This window comes from Rhinopithecus roxellana, chromosome 19 (genome assembly GCF_007565055.1).
Source record: "Rhinopithecus roxellana isolate Shanxi Qingling chromosome 19, ASM756505v1, whole genome shotgun sequence".
Lineage (NCBI taxonomy): Eukaryota > Metazoa > Chordata > Mammalia > Primates > Cercopithecidae > Rhinopithecus > Rhinopithecus roxellana.
Window position 1 is genome coordinate 8,053,640 of NC_044567.1, and position 18,559 is coordinate 8,072,198.

The 18,559-nt window shown below is 42.5% G+C and overlaps 1 protein-coding gene across 5 annotated transcripts in view; it reads right to left on the reverse strand.

The window, feature by feature from the left end:
- The window catches only part of SPAG9 (sperm associated antigen 9), a 160,474-nt gene that overhangs the window by 115,768 nt on the left and 26,147 nt on the right, over nucleotides 1–18,559 (reverse strand). For all 5 annotated transcript variants that reach the window (XM_010386202.2, XM_010386203.2, XM_010386205.2 and 2 more), the window contains exon 2: nucleotides 7,325–7,445. In XM_010386202.2, the coding sequence (XP_010384504.1) occupies nucleotides 7,325–7,445 (121 nt within the window). The remainder of the gene's footprint in view (nucleotides 1–7,324; nucleotides 7,446–18,559) is intronic.

The window sequence follows — 18,559 nt, forward strand, 5'->3', positions numbered from 1 at the left end:
CTTTAGAGCAGAACTTGAATTTTCATTGTGGCTATTTTTTAAAAGGGATATGTGCCCTAAAATATGTTCATGAGAATTGACAAACTCGGTCTTTTAAAATTAAAGACACTAACACACTGTACAAATATAAACACAAAAACTAGAGAAGGTACAGTTAGTTATCATCCAGCACTCAAACAAATGGCACTCAGCAAAAAAACCGTATCCACCTCTCCTCCCACTACAGATACTGCCAACAGTCATCTCAGTGGCCCTAAATAAATGTTTATTTTAAAATAAATGTTGGGTTACATTTACTTTATCACAAAATTCATATTTTCTTTTTTCGTTTTAGATGGAGTCTTGCTTTGTTGCCCAGGCTGGAGGACAGTGGCTCGATTTTGGCTCACTGCAACCTCCGCCTCCCAGGTTCAAGCATTTTCCTGCCTCAGTCTTCCAAGTAGTTGGTATTACAGACAAGCGCCACCATGTCCAGCTAATTTTTTTATTTTTAGTAGAGATGGGTTTCCCTATGTTGGCCAGACAGATCTTGAACTCCCGACCTCAAGTGATCCACCCACCTCGGCCTCCCAAAGTATTGGGATTACAGGTGTGAGCCACTGCACCTGGTCTCATATTTTATTTAAAAAACAAAAAATCAGGCCGGGTGTGCTGGTTCATGCCTGTAATCCCAGCACTTTGGGAGGCCGAGGCGGGCGTATCACCTGAGGTCAGGAGTTCAAGACCAGCCTGGTCAATAGGGGTGAAATCCCATCTCTACTAAAATACAAAAATTAGCCAGGTGTAGTGGCACACGCCTGAAGTCCCGGCTACTCAACAGGCTGAGGCAGAAAGAATCGCTTGAACCTGGGAGGCAGAAGTTGCAGCGAGCTGAGATGGCGCCACTGCACTCCAGCCTGGGTGACAGAGCAAGACTCTGCCTCAAAAAAAAAAAAAAAAAAAAAAATCAGTTATATTAAGATTAGATAGCCCAGATCATCTGTTTTCTATTATACCAAACAAGAATTAGTGAACTCCTGACATAACATTTATTTAAATTTGTTTTCGTCTTTTAAAAAGCACTCATTCCCAATCTTGGTTTTCCAATAGTATAGGGAACTAATGACACTTAAAGATGACTTCCTACATCACCTTTTTAAAAACTAAGAAGTCTTTAGACTATGCGCAGTGGTTAATGCCTGTAATCCCAACATGTGGGAGATCAAAGCGGGCAGATTGTTGAGTCTATGAGTTTGAGACCAGTCTGGGCAACATGGCAAAACCTTGGCTCTACAAAAAATACAAAAATTCGGCCGGGCACGGTGGCTCATGCGTGTAATCCCAGCACTTTGGGAGGCCGAGGTGGGCAGATCACCTGAGGTCAGGAGTTCGAGACCAGCCTGGCTAACATGGTGAAACCCCATCTCTACTTTAAAAAAATGCAAAAATTAGCCAGGCGTGGTGGCGGGCGCATGTAGTCTCAGCTACTCGGGAGACTGAAGCAGGAGAATGGCGTGAACCCGGGAGGTGGAGCTTGCAGTGAGCCAAGATAGCACCACTGCACTCCAGCCTGAGCAACAGAGCAAGACTTTGTCTCAAAAAAGAAAATTGGCCACATGTGGTGGCATGCACTTGTAGTCACAGCTACTCGGGGATGAGGTGAGAGAACTGCTTGAGCCTGGGAAGGTGAGGCTACAGTGAGCCATGATCCTACCACTGCATGCTAGCCTGGGCAATAGAGCTGGAATGTCTCAAAAAAATTAAGAAATAAGTAATTTTTAAAATTAAAAATAAGAAGTTTTGATTCATATTGGAGATTAAAAAAAAAAAAGCTACGGTGGTAAAGTGAAAAAACAGTCAAATAATTTAAAACAGTCAAATAATTTCCCCCCAGAAAAACTGGGGGAATGTTTAAGTGTGGTAAAATAAAAACTACGAAGAAAATTTAAGATATACTTAGAATTCATATTACACCAGTTAAGGCTTACAAAAAAAAAAAAAAAGAAGGAAGAGAAAAGAAAACAATTTGCTAGAAAAGAGAAAAAGACTGCAAGATCTCAAAAACAGGAGAAGTGAGTAAGTTCCAAAGCATTAATTAATAAAAGATGACTCAGGCCAGGCGCGGTGGCTCACGCATGAAATCCCAACACTTTGGGAGGCCAAGGTGGGCGGATCACAAGGTCAGGAGCTCGAGACCAGCCTGGCCAATATGGTGAAACCCCATCTCTACTAAAAATACAAAAATTAGCAGTGTGGTAGTACATGCCTGTAATCCCAGCTACTCAGGAGGCTGAGGCATGAGAATTGCTTGAACACGGGAGATAGAGCTTGCAGTGAGCCAAGATGGTGCCACTGCACTCCAGTCTAGGAGACAGAGCAAGAGTCCAGCTCAAAAAATGACTCAGTTAATGGAAAAAGATTTCGTGTTATCAACTTTGTGCATCTGAATGGTCAATGTTGATTAACCTCAGTTTGTAAGTTCCTTAATTGTTCTTTATACAGCAAGCTTTATTTCGGAATGGAACAGCAGACTCCCAGGAGGAGAAATTCTTTGGAGGATAATATATTCATAACAAAAATAAAGTTTTTAGATCAAATTAAGCTCAAGACCATATATAATACTTGATAAAGAATTTCTTCCTCCCCTCCCTAGAGTATTGTCAATTATTTTTAAATGATCTAATTTTTATAAAGTCTTCGAATTAAAATGGAAAACATAATTAATGCTTTTGGAGAGAGGAATGAGAAGACAGATACCACAGAATATGACAATTCCAAAAAAGGTATGACTCTCTGGACTGGATAACAAATCTGGGGCATACTCAAATAGTCTCCTAAATTGATTACCTCTCTTAATTAAGAAACCACTAGGCCGGGCACAGTGGTTCATGCCTGTAATCCCAGCACTTTGGGAGTCCAGGGCAGGTGGATCAACTGAGGTCAGGAGTTCAAGACCAGCCTGGCCAACATGGTGAAACCCCATCTCTACAAATACACAAAAATTAGCCAGGCGTAATGACAGGTGCCTGTAATTCCAGATACTCGGGAGGCTGAGGCAGGAAAATCGCTTGAACCTGGAAGGTGGAGGTTGCAGTGAGCCAAGATCATGCCATTGTACTCCAGCCTGGGCAAAAAAGCCAGACTCCATCTCAAAAAAAAAAAAAAAGAAAAGAAAAAGAAAAAGAAAAAGAAAAGAAAAGAAACCACTATATTTTGTTTACATTTACTAGAAAGGATCAGGAAACAGATTTTTTAAATTTAGTAATAAAAGGGCTAATATATGTGAAATAATTAGTCATTCATTCCACTTACTTTTGTGAAAAAAAGCACTATCTTCTGCTTTTTTGAGTGTGAGACATTTTAAAGGTACTTTGATATCAAAAATGCAATTTCAAGTACAAGGTAATTCTTCCTTTAATCACAGAAGCCAAGAACTTAATGCATAAAAGGATTTTAGACAAGGAATTCCTTTCTAAGTCAAAAAAGGAATTCTGATAGAGCACAGTAGCTTACACCCGTAATCCCAGCACTTTATGGGGGGCCAAGGTGCAAGGATCACTTGAGACCAGGAGTTCGAGACGAGCCTGAACAACATAACAAAACCCGGTCTCTACAAAAAATTTTAAAATTAGCTAGGCATGGTGGCTCATGCCTGTAGTTCCAGCTATTTGGGAGGCTGAGGTGGAAGGATCACTTGAGCCTGGGAGTTTGAGGATTCAGTGAGCTATGATCGTGTCACTGTACTCCAGTCTGGGAGACAGAGCCAGACTCTGTCTCTAAGAAAAAAAGAAAAAGATACAGCACTTTGGGAGGCCGAGGTGGGTGGATCATGAAGTCAGGAGATCAAGACCATTCTGGCTAACACAGTGAAACTCCGTCTCTACTAAAAATACAAAAAATTAGCTGGGGGTGATGGCAGGTGCCTATAATCCCAGCTACTCGGGAGGCTGAGGCAGAAGAATCACTTGAACCTGGGAGGCAGAGGTTGCAGTGAGCCGAGATCGCACCACTGCACTCCAGCCTGGGCGACAGAGCAAGACTCCATTTCGAAAAGAAAAAAAGAAAAAGAGAAAGAAAAAAAAAAATTTTCAGTCTGGGCAAGGTGGCTTATGCCTGTAATGCCAGCACTTTGGAAGGCTGAGGTGGGTGGACTGCTTTGAACTCAGGAGTTCAAGACCAGCCTGGGCAACATTGCCGACCAGCCTGGGCAACATAGCGAAACCCTATCTCTACAAAAAATACAAAAATCAGCCAGGCATGGTGGCTTATGACCGTAGTCCCAGCTACTCAGGAGGCTGAGGCTAGAGGACAGATTGAGCCTAGGAAGCGTAAGTCACAGTGAGCGGAGATCCTGCCACTGCACGTGTTAGACAGATTAGACAGACTGAGATCCAGTTTCAAACAATAAATAATAATAATTTCTTATTGAAAACTTGGTACCCAGGCTGGGCACGGTGGCTCACGCCTGTAATCCTAGTACTTTGGGAGGCTGAGGCAGGTGGATCACCTGAGGTTGGGAGTTTGAGACAAGCCTGGCCATCATGGTGAAATACCATCGCTACTAAAAATACAAAAATTAGCCAGGCATAGTGGCGCATGCCTGTAGTCCCAGCTACTTGGGAGGCTTAGGCAGGAGAATCTCTTGACCCCAGGGGGCGGAGGTTGCAGTGAGCCAAGATCACACCACTGCACTCCAGCCTGGGTGATAGAACAAGACTCTGTCTCAAAAAAAAAAAAAAAAAAAAAAAAAAAAAAAAAACAGAAAGAAAACTTGGTACCCTACAGATATTAACAAGAAAACTTAATACGTAAAACAATGAAAGGTAGGCTGAGTCTGTCAACTGTGTCTTCAGTGTTTGGTTCTAAAATATTATCTAACCCCTTTAGGCCAGGCATAGTGGTTCATGTCTGAAATCCCAGCACTTTGGAGCCCAGAAGTGCAAGACCAGCCTGGGCAACATAATGAGATCGTGTGTGTGTGTGTGTGTGTGTGTGTGTGTGTGTGTGTGTGTGTGTGTGTCTGTCTGTCTGTCTATCTATCTATCTATCTATCTAACCTATCTAAGACAGAGCTTCACTCTTGTTGCCTATCTATCTATCTATCTATCTATCTATCTATCTATCTATCTATCTAATCTAAGACAGAGCTTCACTCTTGTTGCCCAGGCCGAGTGCAATGGTGTGCTGAGATTACAGGCATGAGCCACCATGCCTGGCCTTGTCTCTATCTTTAAAAAAGTACGATCAAATTAGGATTTAAATATTACATTCAATAGTTAAATTTTCTTTCTTGAACAGAAAAGGCTCAACTTTTGAAATGTACCAAAAGCTTGCAACTGCCACAAGACCATTTCTCCAGATGAGTGGTACTTATAGTAATGCGACTCCAGTGCTATATCTATTAGTGGATGCCCTGTGGAGTCACATCATGCAGACTTCAAATTTTTTTCTTCTTTTGAGACAGGGTCTCACTCAGCCTGGAGTGTAGTGGCGCAATCTCAGCTCACTACAACCTCCACCTCCCAAGCTCAAGCGATCCTCCCACCTCAGCCTCTCAAATAGCTGGGACTACAAGTGTGCGCCACCACACCCAGCTAATTTTTGTATTTTTGGTAGAGATGGGGTTTCACCATGTTGCCCAGGCTGGTCTCGAACCCCTGAGCTCAAGCAATCTGCATGCCTCAGCCTCCCAAAGTGCTGGGATTACAAGTGTGAATCATCGCGCCTGGCCTCGTTTTCTTAATTTTTTTTTATCGTAAAGACAGGATCTCGCTATCCTGCTCAGGCTGGTCTCAAACTCCAAGGCTCAAGCAATCCTCCCACCTTCACCTCCCAAAGTGTTGGGATTACAGCTGTGAGCCACCACACCCAGCCAACCTCAAATTTCTGTGGTAGAAATCACAGAAGTCACTCAATGTATTCAATGTTAACAAAGGTATCCAACAACTCTGGGTATCCACAAGTCTAAAAACACAAAGCATGACACATGGCTCATTTTGTCTCGCTAAAGTTGGCTTCTGTTACCAAACATCCATTGGCCCTCTTCTAGGACATCTGCTTAATAGCCACTTGAGCGCTCCTTGAATTCTAGAATACTTGAACTCCAGATTTCTAGTGGTTTTAATTTAGCTCTATTCCATCTTTCCAGAGTACTAGAGAGAGAACAGTCAGTTCTCACACATGCTCCAAGACTGCTGGCAAAGGCTTTCCATCATGAATGGCTGTACCTTTACAGCTGGTGTCACTATGTAGTCTTAATGAGTAATGTGGATAGAGTAGCTACCTGGCCATCCTTTGCTCCCTAGGATTCTGAAAGTTTACGATGCTGGGAGAGAAAGGCAGAGAACTGTCTGCTTACCTATATCAGACATGAAAATAGGCCATAAAGTTTCTCACCTTTTTTTTTTTTTTTTTCTAATTTTGACTTAATTAGGTCTGTTTTTATTTATTAGCCAAAAGGGGAAAATCAACCTTGAGGTTTGAAACAATAATTTTAAAAACCAAGAAAACATGAAATTATATTAAAAATAAAATGATTCTGAAAAATGAAGTTCTGTTCCCCCAAATGGCCCCACTTTTCCATTAAAAAGGAGCAAAAAAGAGGATTCAGTATTTTTTCTCTAGTATCTAACCACATGCTTAGGTCATTTTTAAATACATACTTCAAAGCTGTAAGTTTATCTTACATTTTTACATTTCAAAGCAAAACAGAAAAAATGGAACTTTGTGTACTTGGTCAAAATTAGAGGAAATGATCCACACGCACACACTTGCATAATGGTTACAGCATAACGTTACCTGCAAACAAAGGCTGAGAGCTAAACTGAAGAAGTTGAGTCTGACAGGTTTAGTTACTTCTGCATACATGGGCACCATGTGAAAATGTAAATAAAGAACTAACCCTAGTTCCTAGGTCTCACTCCAGTCTGGGATGACAATTCCAAGTTTGTATTTAGAACCTTAGTCAAATTTCAGGATGAGTCATTGCACCATAAGAGCCCACTCTTTTTTTGGTGGTGGGGGTGGGGAGGGGGAACACAGTTTCATTCTGTTGCTCAGGCTGGAGTACAGTGGCACCATCCTGGCTCACTGCAGCCTCCGCCTCCCAGGTTCAAATGGTTCTCATGCCTCAGCCTCCCAAGTAGCTGGGATTACAGGTGTGCACAACCATGCCCAGCTAATTTTTGAATTTTTAGTACAGACAGGGTTTCACCATGTTGACCAGGCTGACCTCAAGTGATCCTCCCACCTTGGCCTCCCAAAGTGCTGGGATTACAGGCATGAGCCACCACGCCTGGCCGAGCCCAGTCTTTAGTGTACTTATGAGAAGAAATGTTTTACTTACTCTGGTCAGCATAGTTTTTTGCTTTGAGCTCAAGTTGTCTTGTTTGAGATTCTAAAGATTCCACTCGGGTCTGTAAGTCCTTTTTTTCCTGTTCTTGAGAGTCTTCAAATTCAATGAATTTCTAATAAAGAAGAACAATATAAATTTCATCAGAGAAATTAAACGTTACATTTTCTTTCTTTTTTTTTTTTTTTTTTTTTTTTTGAGACAGAGTCTCGCTCTGTCGCCCAGGCTGGAGTGCAGTGGCCGGACCTCAGCTCACTGCAAGCTCCGCCTCTCGGGTTCACGCCATTCTCCTGCCTCAGCCTCCCGAGCAGCTGGGACTACAGGCGCCCACCACCACGCCCGGCTAGTTTTTTTTTGTATTTTTTAGTAGAGACGGGGTTTCACCGTGTTAGCCAGGATGGTCTCGATCTCCTGACCTCGTGATCCGCCCGTCTCGGCCTCCCAAAGTGCTGGGATTACAGGCTTGAGCCACCGCGCCCGGCCATCGTTACATTTTCAACTCCTGTATTTCTTGGAATCAATAATCACAATTAGGTATTAACTACTTAGATCTCAAAATTATGAACTTGGGTTGATTTTTAGTTTTTCTATAAAAATTAAGTTTTAAAAAGCTCCCAAATATAGAAGAAAAAAATAAAATAATTAAGGTGTTTCCACTTCATATTATAGGCATTCCATATGATATATATATCTTCCTAATATATAAACCCTTTTGTATACTTGCATATGCATCTTGATTTTCAGACAATTTAAAAATCTATAACATGTACAACAGAGAACAAAAGAATGATGGAATACTCAATAAATATTTGTTAAATGGTTGTGTGAGTAAGTCATAGATTCACCTGAACCATGGAGTTTAAATTCCTAAGAAAAGGATGTGTTCTAGGAATAACTCCACCACTCAAATCTGACTTACCAAACCTGTTCTCATCAACGACAGTAACACTAAGTGCAATCATTAAATCTTGGTCTTCATCTTGATTGTTGTATCAGCAACATCTGACAAGTAAGTGATCGCTCTCTCCTTAAAACTTTTTTTTTTTTAATTTGGCTACTAGGATATTTTCTCGTTTGCTGCTGGTTCTTGATCTTCTTTGGTAGCACCTCCTTTTCTCCCCAACTTCTCGCTCTGTGCTGGGACACATCTTCACTTCCTTGTTTACACTTATTCCCTAGTGATCGCATCCAGTTTCATGGCTTTAAGTATGAACTACATGCTGACAACTTCCAAATTTCTATCTCTAGCCCAGACCTGAATTCCAGATTTGTATGTCCAACTGCCTACTAGACAACTTCAATTGGATGTCTAAAAAGCATCTTAAGGCTGGGCGTGGTGGCTCATGCCTGTAATCCTAGCACTTTGGGAGGCCAAGGCGAGCAGATCATGAGATCAGGAGTTCAAGACCAGTCTGGTCAACATGCTGAAACACTATCTCCACTAAAAATACAAAAATTAGCTGGGCATGGTGGCGCGTTCCTGTAATCCCAGCTACTTGGGAGGCTGAGGCAGGAGAACTGCTTGAACCGAGACCCGGGAGGTAGAGGTTGCAGTGAGCTGAGATCATGCCACTGCACTCCAGCCTGGGCTACAGAGCAAGACTCTATCTCAAAAAAAAAAAAAAGTATCTTAAATTGAGCATGTGAAAACTTGCTCCTCTCCTGGTCTTCTCTAGCTCATTAAATTATTGTGGTCAGTTGCTCAGGACCAAAACACTGGAGTCAGCTTTGACTCTTCTGTTTCTCTAGTACCTCACATATCCAATCCATCAGCAAATCTACCTACAGATCGGACCGCTTTTCATCATTTCCACCACCATCCTGGTGTGTGCCACCATCATCTAATACCTGGATTACTGCAACAGTGAAAGTCTCCTAATTAGTCTCCTTACTTCCACCCTACCCCTCTACAATATATTCTAGAGGATCTAGGAGGATTCTTTAAAAAGAAAGTCAGCCAGCCTGGCCAACATGGTGAAATTCGATCTCTACTAAAAATAGAAAAATTAGCTAGGTGAGGCCGGGCACGGTGGCTCACGCCTGTAATCCCAGCACTCTCGGAGGCCGAGGTGGGCAGATCTAGAGGTCAGGAGATCGAGACCATCCTGGCTAACATGGTGAAACCCCCATCTCTACAAAAAATACAAAAACATTAGCCAGGCATGGTGCCAGGTGCCTAGAGTCCCAGCTACTCAGGAGGCTGAGGCAGGAGAATGGCAGGAACCCGGGAGGCGGAGCTTGCAGTGAGCCTAGATCGCGCCACTGCACTCCAGCCTGGGTGATAGAGTGAGACTCTGTCTCAAAAATACATAAATAAAATAATAAAAATTAGCTGGGCATGGTGGCAGGCTCCTGTAATCCCAGTTACTGGGGAGGCTGAGGCAGGAGAATCGCTCGAACCCAGAAGATAGAGGTTACAGTAAGCTGAGATCATGCCACTGCACTCCAGCCTGGGCAACAGAACAAGACCCCCTTTCAAAAAAAAAAAAAAGGAAAGAAAGTAGGCCAGGAGCGGTGGCTCACGCTTATAATCCCAGCACTCTGGGAGGCCAAGGCAGGCTGATCACCTGAGGTCAGGAGTTCAAGACCAGCCTGACCAACATGGAGAAACCCCATCTCTACTAAAAATACAAAATTGGTCGGGCCTGGTGGTGCATGCCTGTAATCCCAGCTACTTGGGAGGCTGAGGGAGGAGAATTGCTTGAACTCAGGAGGTGGAGGTTGCGGTGAGCCGAGATCACGCCATTGCACTCCAGCCTGGACAAAAAGAGCAAAACTCTGTCTCAAAAAAAAAAAAATGTAAAAACAATTTACTCCTCTGCTCAAAACGCTCTAGTGGTTTACATTCTTTACCATAGCCTCTAAGGATCTACACAATATGCTTCCACCATTCTCTTCTTTGACATCATCTCCTGCTTCTCTTTCTACCCTCCTCTCCTTCCCATTCTGATTCCAGTCTCCATGCAGTTCCTCCAACACTTCAAGCCTTAGCACCTGCTTCCTACTACCTAGAAGTTTCTTCTTCCAGATATCCAAACGGCTTGCTCTCTACTTACTTCCTTCACATCTTTGTTCAAATGTCACCTTCTTGGTGAAGCCTTCTTTGGCCATCCTATTTAAAACTGCGATACCAGGCCAGGCACAGTGGCTCATGCTTGTAATCCTAGCACTTTGGGAGGCCAAGGCAGGTGGATCACTTAAGGTCAGGTGTTTGAGACCAGCCTGGCCAATACTGAAACCCCATTTCTACTAAAAATACAAAAATTAGCCAGGCATGGTGGTGCACGCCTGTAATTCCAGCTACTTGGGAGGCTGAGACAAGAGAATTGCTTGAACCCAGGAGGCGGAGGTTGCAGTGAGCCTAGATCGTGCCACTGCATTACGTTCTAGCCTGGGCAACAGAGCGAGACTCTGTCTCAAAAAAAAAAAAAAAAAAAAAAAAACTGTGATACCTACTCCCTATCTCTCCTCCCTGTTTATTTTCTTTAGAGTACTTAACCTCATCTAACATGCTAACTATTTTAGTAATTGATGTTATTTATTACTTGTCTGTCCTCACTAGAATGTGGGTTCCATGAAGTCAGGAATTTTTTTTTTGTTCACTGCTGTATACCCAGTGCAAAGAATGATGATAGCGGGTTCTCAAATATTCATTAAACAAATGAGTAAATGAAGAAAATTTTCCAAGTTAAAAAAACTGAAACCCTTATAGAAAAATTTATAATTCACCAAAAACTTAGGTATCACTACAATATATCCTAGTTTTAATATGAAATTGTCAGTCTATTACCTATTTTAACTGTCCTCAAACTTTTCAATCACTGCAGAGGACACTGGGTTGTTGTTTTGTTTTGTTTTGTTTTGTTTTGGTTTGGTTTGGTTTTTTGTCTACATACATTACGTTCCTTTGAGGAACCTTCTATCTCCAGTTTCATGCTAATTATATTCAGTCCATGTAATTTGATTGGTGATGACTCCATCTCCCTAGAGGTAGGCACAGGACTTGAACCAGACTGATCAGAGTCCTCTCTAAAAACCTAGCAGGCCTAGGCTGCAGACTGACATCTTTTTCCAGCATAGAGAAGAGCAAGCCTGAGACTAAAGCCAATATAGAGAAAAAGAGCAAGGGGGAGAAAAACTTTAATTCAAGATACTATTTGTACCCAGGATTCCTGGATCCAGAATTTTCCCAGTGTTTTTTGTTTTTTTCAGTTACAAAATACAATAAATTCCTTTTTTACATAAGCTTGAGTTGGTTTTCTTTTTTTGAGACTGAGTTTCGCTGTGTCCCCCAGGCCAGAGTGCACTGGTACCATCTTAGCTCACTATAATCTCTGCCTCCCGGGTTCAAGTGATTCTCCTGCCTCTTTTTCTTTTTAAGATGTAGGTCTCGGCTGGGCGCGGTGGCTGAAGCCTGTAATCCCAGCACTTTGGGAGGCCGAGACGGGCGGATCATGAGGTCAAATAGATCGAGACCATCCTGGCTAACACAGTGAAACCCCATCTCTACTAAAAAATACAAAAAAAACTAGCCAGGCGAGGTGGCAGGCGCCTGTAGTCCCAGCTACTCGGGAGACTGAGGCAGGAGAATGGCGTAAACCCGGGAGTCGGAGCTTGCAGTGAGCTGAGATCCGGCCACTGCACTCCAGCCTGGGCGACAGAGCGAGACTCCGTCCCCCCCAAAAAAAATGTAGGTCTCACTATGTTGCCAGGCTGGTCTACAACTGCTGAACTGCCGGCCTCAGACTCCTGGGCTCAAGCAACCCTCCTGCCTCAGCCTCCAGAGTAGCTGGGACTACACGTGTGAGCCACCATGTTTAACTTTCCTGATCTTTGAAGCTTGGAACCCACAAACTCTGTAATGTTGGTTCTTAATCATTAGGGGATCCAAAGACCAATTTGGAAATTTGATCCATCTATGAACCATATTTCCCTAGAAAAAATGCCCCCACCCATGTCAAATGCCACCTATTTTTCTCAGGGGGCTTAGAGACACTGTAGTTCCTTCCACAAACCCCAATTTTAGCACCTCTACGCTATACATTTCTATGAAAACATTTCATATTTGTGGGACTTCTGGGGAAATCAAGTCATTGTTTATTTTTCAGAATATTCAAAAGATGACCACATATAAGAAAAGTAAAGGTTACAGTAAATATAGGAAAAGAGGCAAACTATTAATCATTCATTCATTCATTCAAGAAACATCTACTGACTACTTACTATGTACCAGGCACAGGGAACATGACTATGAGTATCCAACTAGCCCTGCCTTCCAAGTGTTCACTGGCTACAACTGAATGCAAGCAGATGATATAAGGTTACATTAAATAGAAAAGCAGAAACTATGAAGTCTGAGTAAGTTATTTCAACATTTTACCTGGATATATAAGCAAAGACTAACAATTAATAGGAAAACGTAATTATTATTTTTTGGCCTGCTTTGAAAATGATGCTCCCTTGGCTAACTTAACTACTATATCTGGGAAAGTAACCAAAAAGAAACAATTTTTTTTTTTTTAAATGGAGTCTTGCTCTGCCACCCAGGTTGGAGTGCAGTGGTGCCATCTCAGCTAACTGCAACCTTCATCTCCTGGCTTTAAGCAATACTCCTGCCTCAGCCTCTGAGTGGCTGGGATCACAGACATGGGCTACCATGCCTGGCTAATTTTTTTTGTATTTTTGGTAGAGACAGAGTTTCACCATGTTGACCAGGATGGTCTCGAACTCCTGACATCAAGTGATCTGCCTGTCTTGGCCTCCCAAAGTGCTGGGATTACAGGCGTGAGTCACTGCACCCAGTCCAGAAATTCTTATATTAGGCACCTCTTGTGTTATGGATAAAATGCTGTTTTAAAGAACATACAGCATTATGTTTACCAAGAAACACTTCAGATGCTGTGCTATTAAACTGCTAACAAAAAATTTTACCACTATTTTGCTTTTTCGTTTGGTTGGTTTTTTGGGGGATGGAGTCTGGCTCTGTTGTCCAGGCTGGAGTACAGTGGCATGATCTCGGCACACTGCAGCCTCTGTCTCCCAGGTTCAAGCAATTCTCGTGCCTCAGCCTCCCAAGAATCTGGGATTACAGGCATAAGCCACCATGCCTGGCTAATTTTGGTATTTTTAGTAGAGATGTGGTTTCACCAAGTTGGTGAGGCTGGTCTCAAACCCTTGACCTCAGGTGATTCCAGCACTTTGGGAGGCCGAGCTGGGATTACAGGCATAAGCCACCGCACCCAGCCCAGAAATTCTTATCTTAGGCACTTTTTGCGCTATGGACAAAAATGCTATTTTAAAAAGCATACAGCATTATGAAGATATTGTGCTACTAAACTGCTACCAAACAATTTTACCACTATTTTGCTTATTTACAACTTCTTTCTGCCTAATAGGAGAAAGGGACACACAGTTTCACATCTGCTTTGTTGCTTAGCGACAAAGGTCAGCTTCAGAAGATGGATACCACAGAATACGACAATTCCAAAAAGACCTACCTAGATGATTCAAGCTTCAGAATTTTTCACATTTCATTATGATTACTGAGGCTTCTTATCTATATCACTTTAAATAAATATGACAGAGAGAAAAAGAGATTTTTTTAAAGTGATGTGATAGGTCTTGGATTGGCAAGGCTATTATCTCCAAAGAAATCTCGTTTCTTTAGTTTCCTTACATAGGAAAGTACGAGCAGTAATAAAAATATTCCAAAGCAAATACATACTTTGAGTCCTTTCCTTCAAACAAATTAGATAAACAGAGATTACAAAATGGAATGCTGTATTTCACAAACGTATGTACATTTTCTCCTTTCTTGAGTTCCAAGCAGCTCTTAAACTTCTTGGAATCATAAACACTTTTGAGTATATTGTGAAAACAGATCTTATACCCACAAAGATAAATATTTAAAACTCAAAGCTATATACATTCATCAGTGCATCTTCAAATTCTAAAAGAAATCAAGCAGGATTTTTCCCCATTTATAAACATTGTTGATGTTGATTTTGTAGAAATAATTTTTTATTGTCTTGAAAATCCCAATTTTATCTTTTTTTTTTTTGAGACAGAGAATCTCACTCTGTTGCCCAGGATGGAGTGCAGTGGTGCAATCTCAGCTTACTGCAACCTCCACCCCTTGGGTTCAAGCAGTTGTCGTGCTTCAGCCTCTGGAGTAGCTGTAATTACAGGCATGTGCCACCACACTCAGCTAATTTTTGTATTTTTGGTAGAGACAGGGTTTCACCATATCGGCCGGGCTGGTCTCAAACTCCTGACCTCAGGTGATCTGCTTGCCTCGGCCTCCCAAAGTGCTGGGATTACAGGTGTGAACCACCACACCCGGCTGAAAATCCCAATTTTAAATGTGTATTGAGTCTTGGTTTGGAAACGTACAGCTGCCATCCTCATTTAAGATGCTAATCACAGCCATGTGCAGTGGCTCATTCCTGCACTCCTAGCACTTTGGGACGCTGAGGTGGACAGATTGCCTGAGCTTAAGAGTTTGAGACCAGCCTGAGCAACATGGTGAAACCCCATCTCAACTAAAAACATGATTAAAAAAAAATTAGCTAGGCGTGGTGGCATGTGCCTGTAGTCCTAGCTACTCAGGAGGCTGAGGCACAAGAATATCTTGAACCCAGGAGATGGAGGCTGCAATGAGCCGACATCCCACCACTTCACTTCAGCCCGGGCGATGGAGCAAGACTCTGTCTCCAAAAATAAAATAAAATAAAATGGCCGACACGGTGGCTCACGCCTGTAATCCCAGCACTTTGGGAGGCCAAGGTGGGTAGTCAGGAGTTCAAGACCAACCTGCCCAAGATGAAACTCAGTCTCTACTAAAAATACAAAAATTAGCTGGGCATAGTGGCAGGTGTGTGTAATCCCAGCTACTCAGGAGGCTGACGCGGGAGAATCACTTGAATCTGGGTGGCAGAGGTTGCAGTGAGCCAAGATGGAGCCACTGCACTCCAGCCTGGGTGACAGTGAGACTCCATCTCAAAAAATAAATAAATAAAATAATAAAATAAAAAATAAAATGCTAATCATTAATATGCATCTAAAATAAATATTCCTCAGTTCTGATAAGACATCCTTAATAGCTTACACAGGGCATTGAAAGCCTAGTAGGATAAATGTAATGCTAACTTTCTTTTTTTTTTTGAGACAGAGTCTCACTCTGTCGCCCAGGCTGGAGTGCAGTGGCGCGATCTCGGCTCACTGCAAGCTCTGCCTCCCAGGTTTATGCCATTCTCCTGCCTCAGCCTCCCGAGTAGCTGGGACTACAGGCGCCCGCCACCTTGCCCAGCTAGTTTTTTGTATTTTTTTAGTAGAGATGGGGTTTCACCATGTTAGCCAGGATGGTCTCGATCTCCTGATCTCGTGATCCGCCCGTCTCGGCCTCCCAAAGTGCTGGGATTACAGGCTTGAGCCACCGCTCCTAATGCTAATGCTAACTTTCAAAGAATAATCAAGAATCAAAAAAAAGTAACAAGTCACTGGAAGTTTCTCAATTGCTATCCAAGAAAAATATCCATCAAATAGTCTAGTTTTGGGCCATTGTTTTGAGAAATATCACTGACAATATAGGTAACCTCATGAACACAAGTTGCTGTAAGGTGGAACAGCTCAGAAAGCGGAACACTCATAATTACAAAAATACTTCAGAAATGGCGTAGCTCTATATAGCAATTAGCAACCACATGAAAGTGGGAAACATTGATATAAGAATTTAAGAATGAGAAAACTGGAATAGAAACAGAGACGGTGTCATGAAATTCAAACAGACGCCAAAACACAGCTCTTGGCAGAAAAACGTTTGGATTCATGGTCCTAATAAGAGTCCTCTTTTTTCCTGGGTGAGGGTTGGAGGTACAGCATAAGGGAAGTAATGAGAATAGTTTCTTTCTCTCTATACCTAACCTTTTCATACTATCAATAAAATATTTAGGCAATAAGTGGCATGGGTTACACTAAAAAGAAAGTTATCCAACAGGGCTTTCCGCTTCCCTTCTACGTTCAGAGATCTTAGTTGGGCTGGTAGCACGTGAGTTCTGCTAAACCTCATTACTCGATTTGTATAGTACAAGCATCGCTGACCTTCTTTATTTTTTAATTTAATTTTTAATTTTTATTTATTTATTTTTTAGAGATGAAGTGTTGTTCTGTCATTCAGGCTGGAAGTGAAGTGGTGCAATCATGGCTCACTGCAGCCTCAACTTCCTGGGCTCAAGCGATCCTCCCACCTCTGCCTTCTGAGTAGCTGGGACTACAGGCACGTGCCACTATACCCAGCTAAATTCTTTTTATCTCTTATTTTTAGTAGAGACAAGGTCTCACCATGTTGCCCAGCCTGGTCTCGAACTCCTGAGCTCAAGAGATCCTCCTGCCTCAGCCTCCCAAAGTGCTGGGATTATAGGCATGAGCAACCATGCCCGGCCCTGATCCTCTTTTTAAAGCTTTCTTGATTTACTTCAAAGAAACATATCTGCTTTCTACTTCTATAATTTCCACTTAACACACAAACTAACTGAGATAACATAAAAATAGAAAACATCCCAGTCTGTCACTTTGTAGTCAAAGAAAAATTCGTCATATTTAAGAGACTAGGAAAAAGTTGTTGTAATAGTTAAGTCACACACCCATTCACAATGCCTATTCTCCATATGTTAGGCAGTTAGGCAGTATGACTGACATTTACTACAAACTAGGTCATGTCATTCATAAGATTTATTCTTAGATAAAATAACATGTTAAATATAAAACTAAAACTCTTTGCCCACCCATCCAATCGGAGTACTCACTGTATGAGAGCCATCAAAGACATACCATAAACATTGACAATGTAACATACTAAGTGCTATAATGAAAGCAGAGAGGAAGAAGTGACTAAATCTACTTTAAAAAAGGGAAGTCGGGGCCAGGCACAGTGGCTCATGCCTGTAATCTCAGCACTTTGGGAGGCCGAGGGCGGATCACGAGGTCAGGAGGTCGAGACCATCCTGGCTAACACGATGAAACCCTGTTTCTACTAAAAATACAAAAAAATTAGCCGGATGTGGTGGTGGTGGAGCCTGTAGTCCCAGCTACTTGGGAGGCTGAGGCAGGAGAATGGTGTGAACCTGGTCAGTAAAGCTTGCAGTGAGCCGAGATCACACCACTGCACTCCAGCCTGGGCAACAGAGTAAGACTCCGTCTCAAAAAGAAAAAAAAAAAGGTGGAGGGGCCACAGTGGCTCACACTTGTAATCCCAGCACTTTGGGAGGCCAAGGCAGGTGGGTCACGAGGTTGAGAGATGGAGACAACTCTGGCCAACATGGTGCAACCCTGTATCTATTAAAAATACTAAAATTAGCCAGGTGTGGTGGCATGCGTCTGTAGTCCCAGCTACTCAGGAGGCTGAGGCAGGAGAATCGCTTGAACCCAGGAGGCAGAGGTTGCAGTGAGCCGAGATCGTGCCACTGCACTCCAGCCTGAGCAAGAGGGAGACTCTGTCTCAAAAACAACAACAACAAAACACACACACACACACACACACACACACACACACACACACACACACACAGAAATCGCAGACGCGATGGCTCACACCTATAATCCCAGCACTTTGGGAGGCCAAGGCAGGCGAATTACTTGAGGTCAGGAGTTCGAGACCAGCCTAGCCAACATGGTGAAGCCCTTCTCTACTAAAAATACAAAAATTAGTTGGGCAAAAAAAAAAAAAAAAAAAATTAGCTGGGCCTGGTGGTGGGCGCCTGTAATTCCAGCTACTCAGGAGGCTGAGGCAAGAGAATCACTTGAACCCAAGAGGTAGAGGTTGCAATGAGCTGAGATTGTGCCATTGCACTCTAGCCTGGGCAACAAGAGCGAAACTCTGTCTCACAAAAAGAAAAAAAAAAAAAAAGGAAGTCGATAGGCGCATCTAAATCTTGGAAATCATCACTAAAGAACTTATCCATGTAACCAAAAACTACCTGTTACCCAAAAACTATTGAAATAAAATAAAATTATATATATAATTACAATATATATGTGTGTGTATGTGTGTGTGTATATATATATATACTTTTTTTTTTTTTTTTGGATACGGAGTCTCACTCTGTGACCCAGACTGGAATGTAGTGGCATGATCTCGACTCACTGCAATCTGCCTACCAGATTCAAGCAATTCTCCCTGCCTCAGCCACCCGAGTGGCTGGGACTACAGGTGCCCACCACCACGCCCAGCTG